The sequence below is a fragment of the Atractosteus spatula genome, chromosome 7, assembly GCF_055471065.1.
Source record: "Atractosteus spatula isolate fAtrSpa1 chromosome 7, fAtrSpa1.hap1, whole genome shotgun sequence".
Lineage (NCBI taxonomy): Eukaryota > Metazoa > Chordata > Actinopteri > Semionotiformes > Lepisosteidae > Atractosteus > Atractosteus spatula.
The window spans coordinates 63,412,524-63,436,627 of record NC_142712.1 but is presented as its reverse complement, the minus strand read 5'-3'; the positions used below and the strand labels follow the sequence as shown (position 1 = coordinate 63,436,627).

The 24,104-nt window shown below is 43.6% G+C and overlaps 1 protein-coding gene across 2 annotated transcripts in view; it reads right to left on the bottom strand.

Moving 5' to 3' along the window:
• LOC148831637 (furin-1-like) overlaps positions 1–24,104 on the bottom strand; it is a 103,266-nt gene that overhangs the window by 34,572 nt on the left and 44,590 nt on the right. For both annotated transcript variants that reach the window (XM_088921533.1, XM_088921532.1), the window contains exons 3-6: positions 18,302–18,400; positions 9,403–9,498; positions 6,603–6,731; positions 4,876–4,952 (exon numbers count right to left, since the gene is read on the bottom strand). In XM_088921533.1, the coding sequence (XP_088777659.1) occupies positions 4,876–4,952; positions 6,603–6,731; positions 9,403–9,498; positions 18,302–18,400 (401 nt within the window). The remainder of the gene's footprint in view (positions 1–4,875; positions 4,953–6,602; positions 6,732–9,402; positions 9,499–18,301; positions 18,401–24,104) is intronic.

Here is a 24,104-nt window from a genome sequence, read left to right as displayed (position 1 = left end):
ATAAATCCTATCCCGATCCACAGCCTACACCACATCAACATCCACTTCTTGCTAAGTGCTGTCAATGTTAATGACACAGAGAAAACACACCGAGATAGCATCTCATTCACAATTACACTTGGCGCCAGCAGACCCATTGTCATCTTGAAAACATCATGGCACAAATGTGGAGTGACATTAACACAGAGAGTGCAGTGAATACACTGAACCCAGGGAATTCTAAAGAGTAAGGCTAATATTATTGCTGCACATTGCGGCTTGAGCTATTTAATTGTTCATCTGTTAAGCTATAATGACACTGTTTTCAAAGCATGCGAACAAGGTGAAGATGGTTCAATAAGAGTGGGGCTTCTGAATTCAGGTCAAATGATGAATTACACGTAGTACACCAGTCAACACTGGTAACTATCAAAATATTGCCAAGCTCCTATTGTGTGCAGAAAGTCTTACTTTGTACTGAGGATGCTAATGAGACAGAAATTGTAGTTAAAAACAGCTTTGGATGAAGCCAATATGAATAGGTAGGGTTTTATACAATAGAGAAAATTACATTCCCAAGTCTTTTTTCCCCAGTGAATAGATTTAAAACTACACATTGTTCAGACTTAAGTCTTTTCTTCCTTTGAAAGCACCAAGTGTCTCATAACCCTCCAGTTGCCTCATCAACAGAGGTATCTTAGCTTTCAATTGTGTGCAGGTCATGAATTAATTTTAAGGAAAAGTACTCCGTACTAAGACAGGGTATATTTACTGTAGAACAAAACCAGTCTGTCCAGCAACAACTGAGCTTATTCAAAATTCACTTTCAAATCAACTGGCAAAGAGCAGATCATGTCATGCACAATACGAGCACCTGCACATAAGCAGAGTTATAGGCTGGTGTCACAAAAATGTTTTTTTCCCCCAATTTTGAAGTCACTGGAGCATTTGAGAACCTGCTTTCCTATTACTTATGGGCTGACACGCATACCTTTGTGCAGTTCATCGGGTAGTGCAACTGAATCAATTTCCACAGCATAATTACAATCTTTTCAAGAGCTGAAGCTCCGCACTGACAGGCTACTGATCAAAAGGCAAAGCCTCATCTTCTCCTCCATTTGTCAGGATAGACACATCAGCTTCGGGTCTAAAGTTCAGCAAGGCATCTGTGCGGATTCTAATGACGGTTTCTTCAGAAAACACCCCCCCAGTACAAATATAGATGGGGAAAAAAATCTGACACTGTAATACAGGCACCACATAAGACAGAGCCTCAACCTAAACATCTTCAGCTGTAGAAATGACAACACTGAACTCCCAGATTTGCAGGATTCCCTCCACCCTCCCTTACTGAATAAAATCAAGCAACTCACACCGATTTAGAAGTACGAGACGAAAAGCATTAGATCTTGAGGGAAAAAAGGGTGAGTCGAAGCCAAGTATCAAAATGGGTAGTGAACAGAACTCAGAGCTGCCATGCTGTGAGGAGGTCGTGAGAGCTGTTAGCGTGAAGCAGACAGGCTGCCACCACAGCGACAGTCAGACTGGGCCAAGCCAGACTGCGGTAGGTGAAGCTAGCCATCTGAACACAGGAAGCAGCAGAGGTGACATCCAAGTTACTGCACACGCCAGCTGCCAGGCTGCATTGATGCCTCTGCTCAGCGCCTCCTCTTCCACCCAGCCCTTGCATTTCAACATCAGATCATTCTGGACAGTTCCGCACATGTGGAATAGGCCACAGGGTGTGTCAATATTAACAAACGTCTCCGTGGAGCAGAAAAATGACTGTGATGCAAAGGGACTTTCACACACCTTCGCCTACTCGAGAGCACACATTACTCAATGAAGAGCAAAAACATGTTCATTGTGTCCAGGAGGACTAAGCTGTAAGTCCGGGATTTAACATAAAAAAGTGTAGGAGTGGCAGGTTACTGCAGCTATGAGATTTGAGACAGTCAGGCAATACACACAAGAACACCCACTTTGTGGCCAGAGAGAGGATAAAGCATTTGGAATGACAGCTCTGTACAAATAACCCAAGAAATGATTACGTTTGTGGAAAGTGCACCATACTTCCCTAAATAAAGCACATAAAGAAATTTCCATTCACCCTCTGTCAACTTCAAATAAATGGAAGCCTCCATAGGTTATTTGAAACACCAGGTCAGAACTGGAATGAAAAGAGCATTTGTAATCTTACCTGGGGGGCCCTTTCTTCACTATTTGGAATGAATCTAGAAAACACAGTTGCAACTGTGTTTATTAGAATCAAGGTAAATGCAAGTTTGCAGGATGAATGATAAGCCACTTTGTGCACTGAGAAGCTTCAGATTTAGCAGACAAGAGTGGAATAAGGCTGTGGTTTAGAGGAGGTTAATCTAGGTAAACACCAGAACTGAAAGAAGCCTTTGCTTTTTGAAAAAATATGCACAAGTAAGGAACCTAAAAAAGAAAGACAGCATTATGGAATTGAACAGAGATGGGCTTTTAGCAGGGAACAGGCATTACGCAGTGCTGAGCCTGCCCAGATTCTGCAATCCCGACAGCCAAATCCCAAAGCTATGGCTGGATAAATGGAGACCTGAAGAACTGGAGATAAGGGACTGGATCAGCAGGAGAGTGAGCAGATGAAGCTCTCTCAGAGTTGGTGCTACAGAGAGATTTAGTACTGGAAAGAAATTACACAGGCCACTGAAACAGCCCAGGTTTCCTGCCAGATACTGCCTTCATTTTGCAGGCACTTTTACTTTTCAAGCTTTCAGTGATGCATCCTGTCTACATGTACAAAGTCAGCTCTTCTCCACGCTGTTCTCTCGGAACAACTGTGCCAGAGCTACTACCCATCTCAAAAGATAGCACTCGGCTTGGCAACATCGCAGGAACTGCAGTTACAAGCCTTTTAAGAGTCAATCAGGAACACCTGATTTCAACCAACTTTTAAATATTTGGCTATTTGGCCCATCGTCATTAATTAAGTTTAGGTTTTAAACAAAGGACTTCACTGGATCAGCTCCCTTAAGCAGGTTGAGTGACAACCCCACACACTTACTGCATGATTTCTGCACAACTATCCTGATCCCCAGAAAGTCAATCATGCCCACAGAGGTGTCCATAGTGCTCAGCAATGTGAAATCTCATCTTATTTCATTAGAGCCCACCTAAGTACACAACTGAAGTTCTACAGTGTAACAGAGAGGGGATCAATTTTCTTGAATAGTAAACATCATATAAGATCAGCACGCTTGAGTGGATAAAAGCTCCTTTCCTAACATTTACTTAAGCTCTAAAATTTACAAAAAATGTACAAAATCCATTGATAACAACAAAAATATATGAAATTACACCTTGATGATTCACAGACAGCCACCTAATAGAAGTCGCATGGGACAATTTAAAATGGAGATAATTCCCTTTGCAAAAAGGCATTCATTCATGTAAATACAATGCTATCTCTGCTCATATATGCTAGTTCTGTCCTAAAAATGTGCATATTTATACACAAATTTCAAAGATACCTGCAAAAACTGTTATACAGCTTATAATATGAAAATGCCTTTCTAAAGAAGGGCTCTCAGTGTTGAAGCAGTTACAGAATGGAAAAACTGAAATCACAGATGGATTGTGTAGAACATACCAACGCAGACTTTGTCTTGTCGATGCGTTAAAAGCCCCAAATTTCACTAACAATCTAATTTTAGTTTAACTTATTTAAAAAGATAGCAATTCTAGTTTGGCAGTTTGCTTTGATACGAATGCAGACTCGTCTCATCCCAGGTAGCTCAATGCAGGTCATCACAGCCTTCGCTACAGTGGCAAGATGGAGAAGGAGACTGTCTGAAAGATTAAGGCTTTCAGCGATTTATGAATATTAAGTGCCATTGACACATTCAGCAGGTTAATTAATTGTCAGGTGTCTTGTTCCCTAGTCTCATGGGGACAGATTAATGTTCATTATTCAAAACTGAGACAATCCAGTAACAGTTCAAGGGGGGGGGGGTCACACTTCAAACTGAGCCAACTTCAAAATACAGTTGCCCCTGGGGGTGAAATTAGCCCTCATCTCCACAAAGAGCTGCTAATTAAAAAAGCCCAGTTTAGCTTCACAAACAAAGATTAAAAGGTTTGGAAAAAAGCACATGCTTCAAAACCAACTTTAGAGAACAGCAGCCTCTCTTAAGAAAGAAGAGCTGGAAGTCTTGCCAGGAACACCGAATTATTGCTATTCTCAGCTTGAAGCACAAAGACAGGGAAGCTGAAATCACTATTTCCAGACCCATTTCATTTTTTCCCCCCAAAAAATTGTGACTTGCGGTCAAAACTAACTTAATCCTGCCCATTCCCCCACAAAAGTTTGCAAGAATCCCTGAATAAACAGAGCTCAGAGTTACTATACTGTTTTGGCTGATAAACAGAAGCCCATGCCAGATTCCCAGTTGTTCCCACTCCACTAAACCCCTGGTATTTCAGGTCCCTTCTCCCCTCCCTCAAAAGGGAATTATCCATCCTGCCCGAGAGCGCATGCTTGTTCCCATGAATGTCAGAGGCAACCTCTGATTGCTTCCCTCCTAAACCTCATTTCTGAATAGAAATAGAAAAATGTGAGAAACATTGAGTGCATTGGAATGCTTGCTCGTGCAGCAGGCCAAAACCATCATACAGCTTTACCCTAGACTAAGGCCTTACCTTGTTAGTTTGCACTTCTGTTCAAGACATCCCTTTCTCAAATGGCCTGTTAGGACTTGAAGCGCCGGGCACTATGCTGTACAGGCCCCTTTGGCCCTACGGGTGCCCTCGGCCTGTCTAAGCTCACGGTCATGCCGATAAGGCCACGCACACATACAGACACCCCTCTCGCCCTGCTGAGATCTCGCCACAGGCACAGTGCTCCTGCCCTACCTGTTGTCATTGAGCTGCGTGTAGCGGGGCTGTGGGTCTGGGTCCTTGTCATTGACATCATAGCTGGCATCTGGGTCCTACGGATTTTAAGAAGGTTAGCTCTGCGATGTTATCATTTGAAACTTACAATTTTAAAATGTAATGCAAGCAAACACCACAGTGTCCAGGATCGGGATATTGGCTTTATTCATTTTGCAGTTTCTTCCTACAAGGGTAGTTCCTATTGCTGCATGTCTCGGCCACAGCAGCTTCCCATCTGGTGTGCTGTGGAAGAGCAGCAGGGATTTTGGAAAAGGTCTCACAGTCTCAAGAACAACCAAGGATCTGTTTTTGGTTTTTGTTTTGTGGCGTAACCAGAGTGCTGCGTTGCACATTGGGTGTATAGACTGTATATTACAAGACCGAAAACATGGGAACGGCGTGGTCACGAGTAAATCTTTTAAAGTCTGACAAAGAAAAATAGAGATCATCAGAGAGCAGTTGAGCAAGAGATCCGTGTGTCACCGTCATCAATTCCTGCCAGGATAAGACGGCTAAACACTCCCGAGACGTTCTCTGATTAAACACCAAGATAAGTTTTGTTTACAATATTAATAATAACGTGCTCACGCCACCGATGTGCTGCACAGTTTATGTATTTATACAAGTGCGTCCGGGATGGAAAAGCTTGAGTCACTGTTCAATAGTTTAGATGTGAAAATATTGTTACAGCTTTAGGTGACTAGCAAGAGTCTCTGAGAGATTAAAGCGTGGGACACCTGGCAGTGCAAACACTCCAAGAGAGGGGATCCCTGATTAAAAACAATTGTAAGGTTTACTTTGGTGTATCTAGGTAATTAAGTTGTGGGTTAATGAGCAGTCTAGAAACATACCATATAAGATCACATTAAGACCACAGAAGGAAGAAAGAGAAGAAAAAGAAAAGGAATAGAAGAGAGGCAAAGAGGAGCAGAGAAGGTGAGATCTCAAGAGAGAGGAGGTCAGGAGTTGGAACTTGAAGCTTGCGCCAGGCAAGAGCCCCTACTTCATGATCATCCATACAAAACCTGACTGGAACCAAGTATTTTGAAGCTTGCTAAAGAGAGTTTGCAATTCTGTGGGTTTTTTTGTAGGAAACTTGGGTTTCCTGGGTAAAAGATACCTCGGTTAGAAACATCTTTCCTTCTTGTGGGAGCATTTTTAGAACAGGGAGATAGGCTCCCATTCATTTCGTGGCATCAGCGTTTACATAGTGAGAGATTTAACTGTAGATTGTATTTCATTTATTTAGAAGGCAGCTCCTCTCATTTGGCCTCTGTAGGCATTACTTTAAAGCTTAAGACTTAGAAGTCTGGGGTTTTTCTGGGTGATAAGGATGTTAGACCTCTAAAATGCCTTGTCTGGACATATTGTAAACATGGTAACTTGTGTGTTACATGTTTTGTTGTGTAGTGTGTCTTGTTCTTGTTAATAAACATCTGTTTAACCAAGTGTGCCTGGATTATTACCCTTTTCAACAAAGCTGTGCCACAGAACAAAATTCATGTGCCTCTAATTATACCAACCTCCCTGGTATATGCTAGAGAAATCACTTTCAAGCTGGGGGGTTATGAATAATTTTACTTATTGACTGAACTGTTTGGTCAGTTCCTGATTTTGTCCATTTTCATAGCTCCCATCTGTAACAACACTGACCCCGAGAACCACGAACCCCAAAGTTCGATTTCAGGCCTGGGGAAGGTACTCACATAGTTCTGGATCAGATCAGGATGGTTCTTCTCAATCCCATCATCCAGGATGGACACCACAACACCCTTCCCTGTATAGCCCTGCTCCCAGGCTCCTCTGGCATTCAGGTCTCTATGGTTCACATTATACTAGAAAGCAAAAACAAAAAAAATGCATTTGACACTTGTGCTAAAAAGCAGCTGGTGCTAACTGAATTTTATTTTTACTAACAGATTGACTGTCCCCTCACCAGATGCAATCGTTAAGACTATAATCTGGTTTTCCATTCAGGTTTAACAATATGCAGTGGATACGACACGCTTAGAAAGACAAAATTCAGAAAACAGCCATGAAAATGTCAACCGATTACAATTTCTCTGCTTTTCGGTCCTTTACAAAAACAGGATTGCTCCTAAAAGCTCAATCTGCTGTGCCTCAGAATAATAAATTCAACCCGACAGCCTTCGTTTTCTATAAAGTAAACCACCAATGTCTCCACTTGCAACTAAGCCATGTGGTATTAATTTGCTTCTTGCAGCGATGTGTAAAGTGTTGCACATACAGATCATGATCCCGAGGAGCGAGGTAACTGAAGAGGTGCCCTGCCCTTGGCTGGTCACACCTGGAACACACACAGCTCATATGCGCAGGAGCTCTGACCTTCATCTGGACTTCGGCAGTGCAGACACTGCCTTGGCGCCAGGTACTGCAGAGATGTGACCTCTACCCACCCACCCCTCCAGCTTCAGGCCGGTACCACAGCTAGCTTGACTGCCAAGCTTACTTGAGCAGAAAATTGAATTTATTCACAACCTTGCGCGACAAGCACAGCCCCACTTCTAGACCCCGAGACGACAATCTGGTCACTCATCATATTCTGGGGGCCCCACGCCTCCAAAATCAGGATTTGCGAAGCTGTGTACAGAACACCGGCTGCCTATTCCTAACCAACAACCAGGTATCCCGCTACATGCCCATTTACGGAATCACAGCACATCCTGCAATAAGAGGCGAAGGGAGACATTAGATTGCTGTTGTCGACCTTTGGTCAAACATTCCTCGCTGCAGTCTGAAAAACAGAGGTGTAATTTTTCACAAAACCAGCCAATATGACTGAGTTTTGACAGGACCACTTCATTTCCCCCCATTTCTTTTATTTTTGAACATCCACCCATGCTAATTAGAAGTGTGCAAGCTTGTATGAAAGGATGAAAAAACAATCTCGTATAGTACGACGTAAGAAGAAGCTTATTTTTGCAGGGGCTGAAGACGATCACTGTTGCAATCACTGTTGACCCGCTGTCTGAATTTATTACTTGTGTTGCTGTACAAGTCTTTTACATGCTGAAAAATTATTAGTTCCAGTTTCATGCAATCAGCTTAGTGTGCAGTGTATGACAGAAAAATTCTGGGGCGAACATGAGTGTTCATATAGAACGGCTGAAAACACCTGTGAAATAGGCTACAGCTGCGTTTGCTAGAAAACTGATTTTCCTTTAGCAGAAATATAAAATATAAAACAGATTCATCAGCTGGGTAAGGCCAGTCTATCCCCAGTACTCTTATTCAACCACAGCTGCCATACTCCCCATGCAACACTCACTTTCTGATTGGGACCTGAGATATGATCTAAAATATGAACACATGAATTAACGGGGGACAGGGGAGGCACATTTTTTCAGAATTTAACCAGCTGAAACACTAAATCTAAGGAGGCGTTTTGGTATCTTATAGGGAGAAAATGTAATGCACCAAATGTGATTATAATGACTTGCTATGCAAAACTGTCATCCTGCATAGAACTGAACCTAAAGACATTTCAGGGTTAATGACAAGCTGGGACTTACCTAACCCATCTTAATCACGCTCCCCTATTACACAAATTATCTAAACCGCTATAGAAGCAGTGAACTTTCTCAAAGTAGATAGCAAGGCTGTAAATTTTACTCAATCTCACTCAACAGCTCAGACAGAAGCTGCTGCGGTGCCTCTTCTGCTCTGTAATGTAAAGAGCGCTTTTACACTCCAGTGCACAGCAGCCCCGGGCCAAGGTGACACCTCAACGAGAACTGATCCCGGAAACGACAAAAAAATCAGATCAGCTTAAGCCACTGGCTTGAGCATTTTCTGAAATAATAATACACAATCAATCCCAGTAAACTCGGCTGGGTAGTACCGCGGTAACTCCAGAAGGGAGAGTTTTTCAAGAAGCCTTTGAAGGACAATACTTTGATTAACTCACTTAAAAGCAGATGTTACATGCATCCAAGGTTAATTAAGACCCACCAAAAAAACAAAGCCTTCCTTAATATGACACGCAAAAAACAGAATATATTTGGTTATTCTGATCAAAGGAGAAAATAATTTAGTTTGGATTTAAATGCAAAAGCAAAAGTGTCAACTTGAATCAACGTGTATGAATTCACTTCCCTGTTGCATAATTTATACTGTAATCCCAACAAATTCAGTGAAGCATTCCGGAGCAAATATCAGTTTCAAGGAGCTGAGAAAGGTTGGTTTTCTGTGTGCAGAGCAGACAAATCACTCCCTCCCACAGGGATAAGAAAGAAAAGTACACTTTTCAAAAGATGACATGACCCTCCTTAAAGCAGTTTACACTCACCTACAACCTTCGCTGGCAGAAGGCCTAAAACATTTGCAGCAAAGCTAGTCTATAATGTATATTCTAAAGTAATAAAATGGATATAAGGGGATCTATTTGAGCAGCGCACATTTTGCCAACAATTACCTTTTATCGGAAAACTCCTAAATCGACTCCCCGATTGGGAGGCACCAAAGAGAGAGTATGCTTTTACTCACCAGGTACCACTGCTGGGGAAATTTGGGGTCTGATAGCTCACTGTAAATATCTCTCTTCTTCCGTCGTTTCACCACCTGTTGCTCAGCCCATTTCACCTGTGAGGGGGAGACAAAAATATCTTCAGTGATGGAAGCAGAAATCTCACAGCAAGCTCTTAAAATGCAACCACAAAACTGCTTCACATTGTCCAGCCTCGGTCCCATATGGAAGACCCATTAAAAACCCCTGCTGTGCAACAGAAGGAGTGCATACAGACATGGCTGCTTTAGAACAGCTTTCACTACTATTACGCTCATGGGAGGTGGAAAAATGATTTCCACAAGGCTGTGGTCAAACATAAAAACGAGGCTGCTTGTCCATGTCAGGCAGAACAAGGAAGGCTGTACCACTCCTCTAGAACCTTCATCTACTGACAAGCTTGCCAGACTAAGGACCATGGGTGGATGGGTTAAATGTCCCACCTTCCTCAAACTGTTGTACCAACACATGGCACTAGAGGAGGCAAGTGGGACCAAGATGCAGAGGGCTGGTCAGACTGGACAGCTCTGTCCCGTCTGTGTCCGTGGACCAGGGCATCTGCGCCCTCAAGATCACCCCTGCACCACTGTGTCCTTGAGGAGATGGCGAGGGGGAGTGCCTACTACTTCTTCCATCAAGGCAGGGCTGTGGCACACCGATGAAGGAGAAAAGGATTGGAAGCCAGCACATGATGCACGTCCAGGTGCTCAGAACGCAGAGCAGTTCCAGAACAAAAGAACCTTCCAACGGGAGAAGGGATGCTCAATGGTGGCAGCATGTCATGGCTTGAAACGTTAAATATAAATCTAGACATCTGGGGGAAGAAACGGGATTTTGGCATGTTCAACTTCAAATACACCAATTTCTTTCTACTGATATGAAAATGTCTTAACCGTATTGTGCACTCTCTCCAAACATCTCTTCCCCTACCACCGAAGGGAATCCCTGTAACAAACTGGGCTGCTGTTTTACAGTACAGCTGCACACAGGCGTTTCTGTAGAGCACCTTCGTAGAAGCAGATGTAGGTTTCAAATTAGAAAAAGAGTAAAAATTGAGAATAGCGGTTTAGGCGGTTTAATACAAGTATTTAGCAGGGTCTGAATAATCCACAAGTAAATCTATCATCTGTGAGACATTTACTTTTTTTCCCCCTGAACTGGCAATTTAAGAGCAGAGTGCAGCTGGCAGCCTTCAAGCGGCTGGTCATACCATATTAAAGAGATCGGCTCTGGAAATCAGGAGCAACATATTAAATCTGGAAATCGTGTAACATTAAAGCTGTTATTAATTTTGCTGAACATTGTGTGCTGCCTGCCAATTCCTTTCTCGAGTTCAGTCTTGGCTGTAACGGAGATTGGACAGAGATGACAAAAATCCAGGGTCAGGCTCTGCTTCCACTCAGTCTTAAACAAGATCCACAAGGCAATCCGATCACATTCTCCTAGACTCCAGAGGCTGTTTGCTGGGAAAGAACATTTAAAACATTTCTCGCCTCAGAAGTCAAGGATTCTGAGAAACTGCACAATCTTATACTTAACCTCTGCATTTAATTTTTTTTTCTTTGTAGGCTCCATCTGGAGTAGTGTAGGTGGCTGACAAATAACACTAGCCTGTGTTTGACAACTTAGCCAAAAGGTTGGAACTAAAGGAAAAGTACAGGAGCTCCTGAATGGCTCAATCAATAAAGGTAGTTAAGCAGCAGGCCGAGCTCTATGATCCACACATCACGATGGTCCCAGGACACATCACTGGTGGCCATTGACCAGGATTCCCCTAAGAGGCAGTGTACCATTGTCTCTTGGGGCAATCCTGATTAATAGCAACGGGTGACTGGACTGGTATGGATTAGCCAGCCAGGATTCTCTTTGCTCTTTGCAACACAGCAACACCTGGGACTTTCCAGACACCTGCAGGCTTGTGGCCTCCATGAAGGACACTTCTGCAATCGGCACTAACCTGCATGAAGCTGCTGTGGAGAATGTAGAGTGCCGAAAGTGAGGCGGGTTGCAGGAGAAGGTCAGACCTTCCTCTTTTTAAAAAAAAATTCTGTCCAGCTGAGATGTAGAACAATTGCAAAACCAATTTGGGTGGATATATAATTTAAAAAAATGGGGATTCTAAATTTTAAGGAAAGCAATCCATTGCCCACAAAGTTTAGAGACCCTACCCTTTTTTTATTTTGCTTTACTGACCTGAAAAACGTAACATACTTTGAAACAGAAAGACAGACCCTTCTAATTGTCTAGTTCCAGAGACTAATTTCGTTCCTGCAAACAAGGCATTAACATCCTTCTGTACACGACTTTACAATCTTGTCTCAGACTATCTTGTTCAGCCTTGCAAATGAGCTGATTTGTCACTCTGCATTCTCTGTGCAGTCTACATGTGTCCCCATTAGGCAGCTCTCTCATCAGATTTTCTTCTGATCTCAATAAACACAATTATCTCTTTGGGACCTTGCAAAGAGTTCAGTGAGTAATTGTATGTTTCCCTGACAAAATGCCTTCATAATGCTTAATTCTGCCAAGATGCCTGAGAATACCTGAAAATAATGCTGAACATGTGTAACTCGGAGCATTGACACCTAGCAGGGCCAAATTAAAAAGATTCTTCATAACTGAGATATTAATGCAAAAAAAATGTAACCTTTGAGAGGCATACCTTTATGAAGCATCTAGACAAATCTGACATGTGCATTTCTCTGTAAAAGTGTTTCTCCCTCCCAGTAATAGAGAGACACTTTCAAGCACTGGGGGGAGAAAAATTAAAATGCATTAATTGCAAAACTAAAAGTCAATGAAATATGTAGAGTGAACAAATCCCTGGGCCCTGTTAGAAAAAGAGCCACGCTTGCAACACTGTCAATCATCTGTGCCAACTCATCAGAAAACCTGTCTCTCTCTACTCTAGTACAGGAGGACAGATTCTGACACTCTCGCAGACCTGATGGGATTTCACCCTTCTTAAGCAGAGATGATCCCCTTGTTCAAGCTGGGCTGTTAATTCAGTCCAGGGGGAAAAAAACAAAACAATGACCGTCTGTTTGCTCTACAAACACACCTGAACCCCCTTCCAAAATAGCACATGTACACCTCAAACATGTTTCTATTCCTGTATTTGCGAGAATCTTGTACTGATGCTCATTCCGTTGTTAATCTTGTTAAAATATCATCCCACATTGAACCACACCAGCCCCAAAAGAAGTTGTTTTGGCACTTTTATATTTGGAAAAAAAATTGTTTGCTGGGTCTCACAGCACCAGTTGCTCCAGAGTTACTATATTTGTGGGGACAGTCAAATTTAGATTTCAAGTGGATAGTGATGCACACACACTACCCAATTTCTCAGATTATCCACAGTAAGACCAGGATCATGATGACCCGAGCCAAGGCTACTTAACCTGCCCTGTCCTGCAAATCCTAACCATTTTATTACACCTCCTGACTTACAAAACAAAAAACATAACCTTTGTTTTCACCTGTATAAGTTCTCCAACCACATCTCTCCAGGGACCACAGATGAACAATAGTGAAATAAAAGGAGGTGCAGATGACAGGGCAGCAGTTAGGGTTTTTTGGTCTTTAAATGTATACAGTTACATAATGGATCGAGAATGTGCTGGGCTCAAGGCAGCTGGGTTGGATCAAGGTGATTAAATGGAGCTCAAGAGGATTGTCAGGGAGGCAGATCAGCATTTATCAAGGGTGGGGGAAGGGAGGCCCAGGCCAACAGCTCCCTCTTAGGGCCTACCCTCCAGGTCCTAGTAGGCAATTGGCACAAGCCATCTGTCCCACTGTTCCCAGCAAAAGAAGAGTCAGTGGGAAGAAAGGAAAAGCTGAAGGTGTGTCCAGGAATACAGAACATTCCCACACTGATCCTACTTCTAGAGAACATTTTAGAACTTGTATTCGTCAGCATGGCTGATGAGGACCTTGGAACCTTTTTCCCCCAGAAACAGCCTTTACCAATTTAGTTGACGCACCAGTATGAATATTTCTGATGCTGTATGAAATGGTACAACTACATGCCTGTAATGGAGCATGTAATACACAGGATACCTCAGAAAGATAATGTCCAGATTGAAGGTTTAAAAACATTAGAACGAATTCCAGACTTATTTGCAAAGCTTCTCTAGTCAGTGCAAGATCAGTTCAGGCTTAGACTTCAAGGTCAGCACTTTGCACTTTTTCAATAGGTTTATTTTTCCTGAGATCACAGTTCTCGCAGCATTGAAATCTGCTTGGAGCTGGAGGTACCCATCTACCCTAAGGACTATGGGACTGATTCCCTTACTTCTGAATGGGATACTCGGATTAACTACTATCAAATGGGACAGATGGGCAAAATGGCCTCCTCTCATTTGTAATTAAAGTCTTATGAAAGGGGGACGTGTCAATGGTCCACACAGTTCTTGTCATGCCGATACACAGTTAGTGTCATTTCTAAATAAACTAACTGCACATCAATTCTGGAACAACAGCTTGAAACAATCACAATTACCTATATTTGACATGTTTACTAATTTTAGGGGGGGGGGGGGGGTGGTGGGATGAGGCTTTTATTGCCAGTACAGAGTATTAGAAGGTAGAGAAATTGTGTAACACTTTATGCTTCCCATCATGTTTTGAAGCTTGAGGCAAAAGGGCAGTTTAGTGTGAATCTAAAAAAAGAAACATCTGCTTCGCACAACCAAAAACAAGTTAAGAACACTGATGCAAGAAGGGTTTATTTCAATTTGAAAGGAACACAGCTGCGTAAAAAGGAGACTGCGTGCAGAATTTAAAACGGCCAAAAAAAAGTAAGGTAGGCTAGATAGAATAGAAGAGACCCCACATGAGATCTATAAATGGAACATGAAGTTGATGATTAGAAAAGCTTTAGTTTGCAATACAGCCTCTTGACATGTTTGAATTGGTCGATAAGCGAGTTTGTGGTTCCAAGACTGCTGAATATTCGCTCCCTTCCCCCAGCATTGCAGCTCGGCTACATCCACAGCTGAGCAACCCTCAGGTGCAGGTTCGACAGCCGAGACCACAACCAAATCATTGTGTGCTTGCTAAACAGCACAGTCTACAAAAACAGGTTTACTACTTCATCTTTAATTGAGTACCTTCCAACTTTCTGATCAAGGAATCTGTTCATGCACAATGAGGTATCATCAGCAGCCTGGCATCGTCTTGCTCCGATTCACACTGTACTGACATTAAGGCAAAATGTTATGTGCTCGTCTAGCAACGCGTTGAGCAAATCAGTCTCGCTCTTTTTGGTTTCAGTCTACAAAGGTTTGACCTTTCGCAGCCAGAATCCAGGCTGTTTGAAGCTGGGAGGGTCCTCTCTGTCTGTCTGTGGTGTTCTGGGAGCCAAGGAATTCAACAACAGGAAGCTGAGCTGCAGCTCAAACGGAAATCCCATCCAGGGACATAAGCTCAAAGAGAGAGAGAGCAGGGAGAGATGAGGACAGATTGTTGTGGGGGTGGAAGTTACAGGCTTGTGTTTCTCCCCCCCCCCCCCATCTTGTTTTTGTTTTGCACCTGTTAAATAAAATATCCCTCCGTCCACAAACTCCCTTATCTATCAGAGAACCATGTGTCTTTACCACCATCTACTCCACCACACAGGCCTGTGAACAACCTGAAAATATGCCGGGGAAACCAAACCACAGCGACTTCCACAGCTGCACGTCTGGGTTGCAGACGGCGACAGCAGGCTCATCTGGAATGAGCGCTAGCACTGCCTGCCTGCCGTGACAGAACTGCTTTTTAAAAGGCTGTCAGATCACGGAAAGGCTTCTGAGCCGAGCACAGACTCAACTTTATCTAACACACCGCAGCCCAGGGCTTCAACACTAGAAGGCATTTCTCTCCCTGTCGAGTGCTGCAGAGTTATTTAAGAGGAGCTCTCAGAGCTGCCAAGCACAAATGGTGATGCCTAATGAATTCCCTTTCAGAGCAGACGGATGGGTCCCGAGGTGGAAAGCAATATCCGCGGCTTCTCAGAGGGCACCCCACCGAGTCCCCGGGTGGGCTTTAATGAGCCCAGGACTATGAAAAAAACAAGCCCTTATAGGGTCATTATTCAAACTCCTCATCACTCGTCTGTGTTAGACAACGAAGGTGACACAGTCTTCAATTGCAGTCTAGCCCTGCTAACATGGCACTGTAGCTACCCTTCCTCCAGTCATACTGCAAAGCACCACAACTCTTCAAGCTGAAAAAGAGACTTTTATTCCCCTCTTTGTCAAACAAGTTAAAACGTAGTCATTAGGATATCCCATTCCTCAATTATGCGGAGCTTACAATGGCTGTTTTTTAGACAGCTCAATGCCCACACAGCGTTGTGTAATTGCTACCAGTGGAGGCTGCGCCATCATCAAAAAGTCAGAGGTGACCTCAGGACAGCAAAAAGGCCGTGCAAGAGCAGCTGATTCATGGATGGCTCACACAAGAAGCAAGTCACTAGGCAACGCTCCAAGAGAAGTTAAACACCATGAGAAAAAAGGAAGTCAACCTTAGAGCCTCCACTCAAAGAGGAACATGGACACAAGCATCCGGACATATTTGATTCTGCAGCTTACGGCTCACTGAAAATCTGCATCAGCACATAACTCCAGCCCACCACTGTATGTCACACTGACTCCCTGTTAAACTTAGAATCTTTACGTTCCTCTTTCTTATTTAAGAGAGCTAGATCAGACTCCTGGACGTCTTAAGGATTTGTGAAAGGAAAGCGAACGAGTATTATTGCCACAATTCATGGCCGTGATTCATTTTTAAAAGCTATGAATAAATCTATACCCTGCCAACACATCTAAACTGGCTTTTTCATGACAGGCCATTGATCCCCAAAGAGTCTTTGGAGGTTTGCTGGAGACTGGAAGACCGTTGTCTATTAGGCAATGGAGACTTATCAACAGATAACTACTTTTTTTTTAAAAAAGTACAGTTTATTAAATAAATTCAATTTATTAGTTCCAAGTGTCGTGTTAAATCAAGGTTGACTACTCGGTCATTAAAGTTTCCATGGCACTGCTCAGAAAGAGAAGGGGTGTTTACTTTGACATTCTGGCTAAATTTCACTCGGGGCTTGAACGATCTAGCCTAATGTGCACACTTCATTTGTCAAGCTCCGTCTCCCTTCTCCACCCAGACTGCTGTGCAATGAAGCTGCTGGCACACAATGACTACCACACATCACCCAGCTGGGTGCCTGCACTTCAATGATGCATGAGTCTGGAGCCCATTCCATAACTCGAAGGCTATAGGTTCAAATCCTAAGTGGCACACTGCTGTTGTACCCTTGAGAAAGGTCCTTAATTCAAATTGCTTCAGTAAAATGCCTGATCTGCATAAATGGGTGCAAATGTAGTTTGGCTTCCAACTGCAAAATAACTAAAGAATGAACAATTGAACAGGGACTGATGCCTAGAATACAGATGCTACAGCAGCTCTGAATTCCTAGTATAAAATGCTAGTATAACTATACCCAATTATAAAGAACCCCCTTCAGTATAAGGATATACAGTACACAAGCAGAACGAGTGTGGCCACTACAAGATGATGCAAAGTGGAATGGAGTACTGCATCAACGTCTGCTTTTTAGTGATGTACCACAGGAAAAAAAAAACTTAAAATAACTCAAAACCTTTGACGTCCGACTTGTGCTTGTGACATATTGCAGTATGTACTGTAACAGCCACAGCCACTGAAACTGAAACTGTAAGCCTGCCACTGTCTTTTCACACTGTCACACTGAAAGAACTGTCAGTCAGCCAAGGCATGAATTTTAACATTGTGCCCAGTCCCTTTTTATCAGTGAGTGACTTTGGACACATCCACTAATAAATCTAGAAAGACAATATGCGTTTGGGTTTTAGCCAAGCAAGCGCTTATGTTTTGACATTTTTTTTTTTAGGGGGGGGAGTTTAATTACCTCAAAAGGAAATAAAAACATACCAAACAGCTTTGGGGGTTAAAATGAACAAAAAAATGCTTATGTTGCAATGTTGCAGCTTCTGTCAGAGTTATTCAGAACTGCGATATGATAAATGATGGTGGAGCATGAACACTTTTCTTGCTAAGAGTTCGCTCTGTGATGTTGCCACACAAATCATCCTCTCGGTCATTTCACCGGTGCATTTTTCTCCCACATCCTTGCTGAATCTCAAATTTGGACACTTTTTTTTTCCAAATTACAAAACAATGCACCTGTGTGTCGAACACCATCATCATACCAGTACTGTGATGTTAGTACAAACAGGCAAAGCCAACTGTGCAATTTCAATTCTGGGTAGTTTAAAGTTTTTTCAGAAGCCAGATCAATCCAGGGATTGAGCTATAAATTCACTTGCAACTCACAACTGGCAGCCCACTGAAGCTCAGCAGGTGTGAGCCTGGCCAGTACCTGGATGGGAGACTCCTGGAGGAGTCTAATGTTGAGTCAACTCCTCCATGTTGCTGCTGGAGGAGGTGTGAGTCCTAATGTCCCAGTATAGTGACGGTAAGACTATAACTGTAAAAAAGACGCCATCTTTCAAATGATTGTTACTCTAGTGTCCTGACCAAATTATTTGTGGCCCATAAAAATAATCCCCATCTCTGAACTGGCTTCATCACTCTGCTCTCCTCCCCACTGATAACTGGTGTGTGGGGAGCGTTCTGGCGCACTATGGCTGCTGTCGCATCATCCAGGTGGGGCTGCACATTGGTGGGGGTGGAGGGGATCCCCATTACCTGTAAAGCGCTTTGAGTGGAGCTATAGTGCTATATAAGTGTTAGGAATTATTACTACTACAAGGAAAGTACGCCCTGGATTGAGGTCTTGCAATGGGAGGACAATGGCAGCCTGCCTCTGGTTCAGAGCAACCTGGCTCCTCTCTCTACCTGAGGTTCCTTCTGCAGCCTCGCGTGTCTCGATCGGTGCTCCATCACGGATCTCTTCACCACGGCGCGATGCTGGAAATGGTAATAATCTCCAAAGATCTAGAGAGAGAACAAACAAAATCCATGTCAAAGTCACACATTGGGTCAGGCATTGTGAAAATAAACTTCAGAGGTGGATAAAAAGCCAGCTCTTAAAAAAAGAATGTATGAACTATTACAGAGGGAACAAGCCGCCTTCTGCAAATAACCAATCTCTACTTCAGATTAACTACAAACCACAAATCCTAACCATAGCCTGAACATTCTCCCTACCCTCAGGGTTATCACCATGTTTGTGTCGCTGCACTGAGTTTATTATATTCCATTCATACAGCCTCTACACTTGAAGTGCTACACATGCTGATCGGTTGCGTTTGGAGCTAGCATGAGATGAAGGCAACAGCTTTGCAGCACAGCACATCTTTATTACTGCTTGCACAAGAGCAGAATTTATTACTGACGACAAACAGATGGGCTTCTCAGGACGTGGACGGGCCAACAGTGTCAAACTGCTGTATGGCAGCGAGGCGTCAGTGCACGATATCGAACAGGAAGAGCGCACGCCCAAAACGATCGACAACATCCTAACCCACCAATGCATCAGTGTGAGAAAATCCCAGGTGAGTGAGAGATCTGCCACCTGTCTCTCGAGTCTTTCCCAAGGGGTCACGTCAGCACAGGCGGGAAGTAATATACTGTAAACTCACTTGAGGAGAGCAATACTCTTTACAATTCTGGCCACCGGATCCCAGATAAGGAGGAGAGATACATTTTACAGAAAATAAGGACAAAAAGGAAACCCGTTTTTTTGAGACCATGGTGGTCCTCACAGGGGTAAGACTGAAATGCCCCCATCTCGGCCAGACCTGTGTAAAATCCACTCAAAATTCTGCTTTGTGGCACAACCCTCCTGCCCACTAGCTAACACCGAACCGTTCGTAACGCCCGGTGAGCAGTTGCGATATCCGATGTGCGCGGGCAATGCTCTGTGGTTTGCCGGGTAATCAGCAGCGGGTTAGCGATGGGAGCTCCGCCCAGCCTGCGCGGTGGGGACAGTAGAAACGCTTGCTGGTAATAACCGGTGTCATCTGGGCCATTACTCATGCCGCCACTCCTCGCTTGGGGGGGAGCTCCCCTGAAAAAGACAGTTACTCTCTCAAACCAACGGGACTTCATTACCCCGACTCCCTCGACCACGCTCTGCGGAGACAGGACTGCAGGACGCCAGCCTGCCTGCACTGCGCACACAGCCGCCAGCCGGAACACCTGACCGCCACAACACGCAGATTGGGGAGCAGAGGCCACGGTACAGTAATGGAATGATGGATTGTCACTCATGGCCTTTTTCAAGCTTAATGTGGAAAGCAGTACAGTGTGGAGCCATTGATTTCACACAAGTTATTTTTTTTATTGAAAAATAAATTCTCTCCCGATCCGACTATAACGGTTTATGACAGAAGCTCCTACTGTATTCTCTCCCCATCCCCTTACAGAATTGCCCACTTTGAAAGGGAGTCAAAAACCAGTCCGACCGCTTACTCTCTCACACACGCACACTTCTCTCCCTGGGGAAGATGGGCATGATTGGCCACCTGTACTGCTCATCGTTCGCTCAAGGTTGGCTCAATGATTACAATTAACAAGACGATATAATTAAAAGTGGCCTCCTTTGAGATTGGGGCTTTTTATACATCCATGACTCAAAGGAGGAAAAAAAAATAAATTAGTTATTTGAACACGTTTAATGTTTGTATGTATTAATTGGCTTTAATTGACTTAATTCTACATGGAGCTTTGATGAAACGCAGCAGTCTCAGGGTGGGAAAATTAATTTTTTTTTGTCTAAAAACACGCCACAGGGGTGCTTACGAGTTCCATCATCTTGGTACATTATTAATCCCCCCCCCGCCCCCCACCCCACTAAAATGAGATGACTGTCCTCGGGAGCACATTACTGAGAGCCCTGTCACCATCGCTACCTCTCTCAGGTTGTGTTTTTGTATCAAAGTGTGAACAACTGCCCCTGCATAACCCTGGATTTAAAAATTAGTGTTGCTTGCTTCAGATTTCACCCGATATTAATAGATTTATATCGTACATGAATTTTTCATAAACCCGAAGGTTGATTTTTGTGGATTCAAGTAAAAAAAAAAGTGTAGCTCAAGACAGAAGTGTCAGACACCTGACATTTTTAACAATGGGTTGACTTGTTTAAAACGTCTCTACAAGCATGTTGGAGCCCTTAATATTTATTCCTTGAGTGCCCCAAGGAGGAAATTCTGACCTTACGGAAGAGATCCACATTAGATGGATACTGCAGAATGTAAGTCAAACTAACAGGGCTCCAGTCCAGAAACCCTGCTGATGATTTGCCTTTGTCACCCATTCAGATCCTGTGAGGAGATGACAAGGCTTCATCAATAACAGTGTCTGATTTCTGAGTTTCACTTAGTAGTTTCATAGTTTCTTCCCCCCCCCCCACAACATCAAGTTAGTACTTTGAATCCCTGCACGTTAATCTTTTTCAATGACATAAAACACTGTTACCTCCTTCATGACGAAGTTATTGAAGAAACTGCATGTCTGACAATGCCTGTCAAAAAATTAGAGCCCTTTTAATTCTCTGAGGTCGGTGCCAAAGTAAGCACTTTTTTTTAGCTGCACTCCCAGTAAGAACAGAGTATTATAACACAGCAAAGCTTCTCGCAACTCAATGGAAACCTACTCCCAAAACTACTTAGCCTGGGTAAGCAAAGGGCCCATAGGGATTATATGATTTTTTGTTGTTGGTCTGCTGAGGTCTTAAGCAATGGAGAATGGATGTGAATGACAGAACCTTTTCTCCTACAGTGCTGACCCCAAACTCTGGAAAAAGTTTTATTATTTTACTGACACCTGAAGCCATCCTGAGTATGTGACGGTACAGTAGATTCATGTGCAGGCGATACGATGGTGCCTGCTGCAGTTTTTCAAACAATGCTTGCCATCAATTACTCACAAACCAGTTATACAATGCAAATGTCTCAGCTCAGGGTGATGCATATCACAGAACAGCGTGAAACCAAGCCTATAGCACTGAGTGGAGGTCCCTTCACATCCACTAATGGAATGCCAGTACAGAGTGATTACAAGCGTACTGTATGCAAGTGCATGAATCAGCACAGAGAGGCGAAGTGGCGTTGGCCTCTCACCGCCAAGATAACTGACAGAGTGAGCTGCAGGGGCTCGCTCCAGGCAGTCTCCACACCGAGAGGCGAAAGCACCTCCTCCTTTTAGTTCTTTTCCCCAGATGCACAGATCCGACGTGCCGAACACCACAAAGCACTGCCCCGCCTGCACCCGCACAGCAGGCTTTCCCAAGGCTGTGATGGGACTAAACGACAGCACTCCCTCCTGCTAATTAGAACGATTGCTAATTGGGAAGCTAGAGCAATGCCAATGGCCAAACAAAAGATCCTTCCTAACTCAAGATCTGCCTAAAAGAGAAAGAGGCATTTCAGTCAAGAGCGGCCAGACAGAACAGGAGAACAATCAAAACACTTCTGACTCAGGACAGAGGCCAGTGCCGCATCCAAGATGTATGCACCCATCAAACAGATTAGGTATTATAAAGTTTTTCTACATATCTGATAGGATAAATTTAGCCAAGGTGAGTCGACAGGTATTCAGGGCCCCTTTAGAAACCCGACATGTCGATCCAGCGACAAAGACCTCAGTCCTGCAGAGGCTGGTTTATTGATCCTACACTACACCCCTCGGTGCTAATGATGGAATCTGTCAAAATAAACTCGCTCGCAGTGTCATGTAACTGATATGAAGTGGCACTCAAGGAAAAAGAAATGAAGAGGGAAAACAGATCCTAACATAAATGAGAATGGCTCATAGTCAGACCAGACATGAGCTTCCATCTGAGGCTTCCCCATACATCATACAACTAACAAACCTGAAGGATTCAGATGAAGGCTCGAATGACTTACTAATGTGTTGCCAGTAGGGAAACAGGGTTATTTTGACTGAACTCTCCACTGCCGTCGAGGAACGTTCAGATTTCTCAGTGTATGTTGGTATCTAGTTTAGGGAAAACACTACAGATGATAATAAAAGGACAGTGATCTGCAACATACAGTGCACATGAATAAAACAGCTAAAAAAAGTTACTGCACAACCTAGATTATGCTGCCTCACAGTTCCAGCTGGTCGCAGCAAGATGCTGGTCCACTGTCTATGCGTTGGTCTAGTTTATTTTCCAGCAATAAATGCCTGAAAAAAAAACCTAACCCATTCCCATTACTGGGAAGTTAAAAACGAAGCTGTGCCCTATCGATGAAGGGGATTTCATCCCTCTGGCTGCTCTCCTTCACTTAATCATACGTAAACAGGCAGGATTAAGGCACGTTGACACAAATGACCTTTCCTGTACAAAAGGGAGAAGAGAAAAGAAATAACCCTTGGGAGAAGAGATTTTCCTCTCGCACAATGAGGCGCCTTACACGGCGGACTGCAGAATCCTCCACTCGCAGGCACGCAGTGGATTTTCAGACATGGCTTGAAGAACAGAAGAGAGAAAACGCTGAAAAGAAAAATGAAATGCTGACATTTAGTGCTGAAAGCGTGAGCAGCTCCAGAGTGGCTATTGTTTGGGACAAAAAGGAGGAAGAAGAAAAACTTGCTGCTTTGTGTGCTGCGAGATAAGAGTCTATAAAAAGGGAAAAAAAGTGTTGATCTGGGACAAACTGGACACAGGATGAGGAAGGGAACACCGACCAGCAAACGAGCTGCTGCTTGATGCTGTCATTTCTGGAAACAGCACAAACAGGTGCCAACAGACAGCACACCACTTTAAAGCCAGTAACCTTGAAGAACAATGCCTGATACAGGCCACCGTCTCTTCATCCCCTTATTACTAACACAAGAGAAGGGAAAACATCATTTAGGTTGGTGCGGAGTATTTACTGCTGCCACATCAAGCGGATATTTTTCCCTGTCAGCTGGAGCCAGAGTTAGGAGGGTGTGACAATGTTTGGGTTCCTATCCAGATTAGTTCTGTTTAATGTTGTTGTTGTTTTTCAAAAGCACAGCCAAGAGGTTGGAGCCTCAGTTTCACAGATGAACTAGCTAAGCACAGCTTTTAAAAAGTAGTGCAGAAAATAAGTCCATAGTCACAGAAAGACTGACGTCATTATTTTTGCAGTGCTCACACAGCTGCCTGCCTGCCTGCTTTCAGCTCTAGCTGGCTAGGAGGCAGCAGGGAACAGGATCAAGCAGAGAGGAGTTCCAGGTCTAAACTGTGGAACAGCTTGACTCACAGAAGGCGTATGTCCCATTGTGAGTGGTAGCTTGAGAAGCAGTTAGTTACGTGTTGCCAGTGGAGAGCTGAATTAATTCCTTGTTTAAAACAATCGAAAAATGGCAAGAGTACACATCAGGAAAATAAACTAATGGCGTAGGTGGAGAAGTGATCTGCCACACAAACAGCCTGTATCTTCAGTTCCTGTCCACAACTGCCATATTATAGCTGCTGTGCTATTACGGCCTGGCTGTAGAATAAACTTTTTGGGATACCTTTTGGAGGATCACAAGAATCTTCAGAATTCCATTTCAGTCTGCAGGTAACCCTGTCGTTAAAGGTGAGCTCAAATCGTGACAAATTTAAGGACTTGAGACACAAACCGGTTCAAAAGCAACAAACATCAGATAGGTTCAAACATTCAACAATAAAGGGCTGATTGTGGCTTGTGGTTGACCTGACAAAATGGGTACTTAG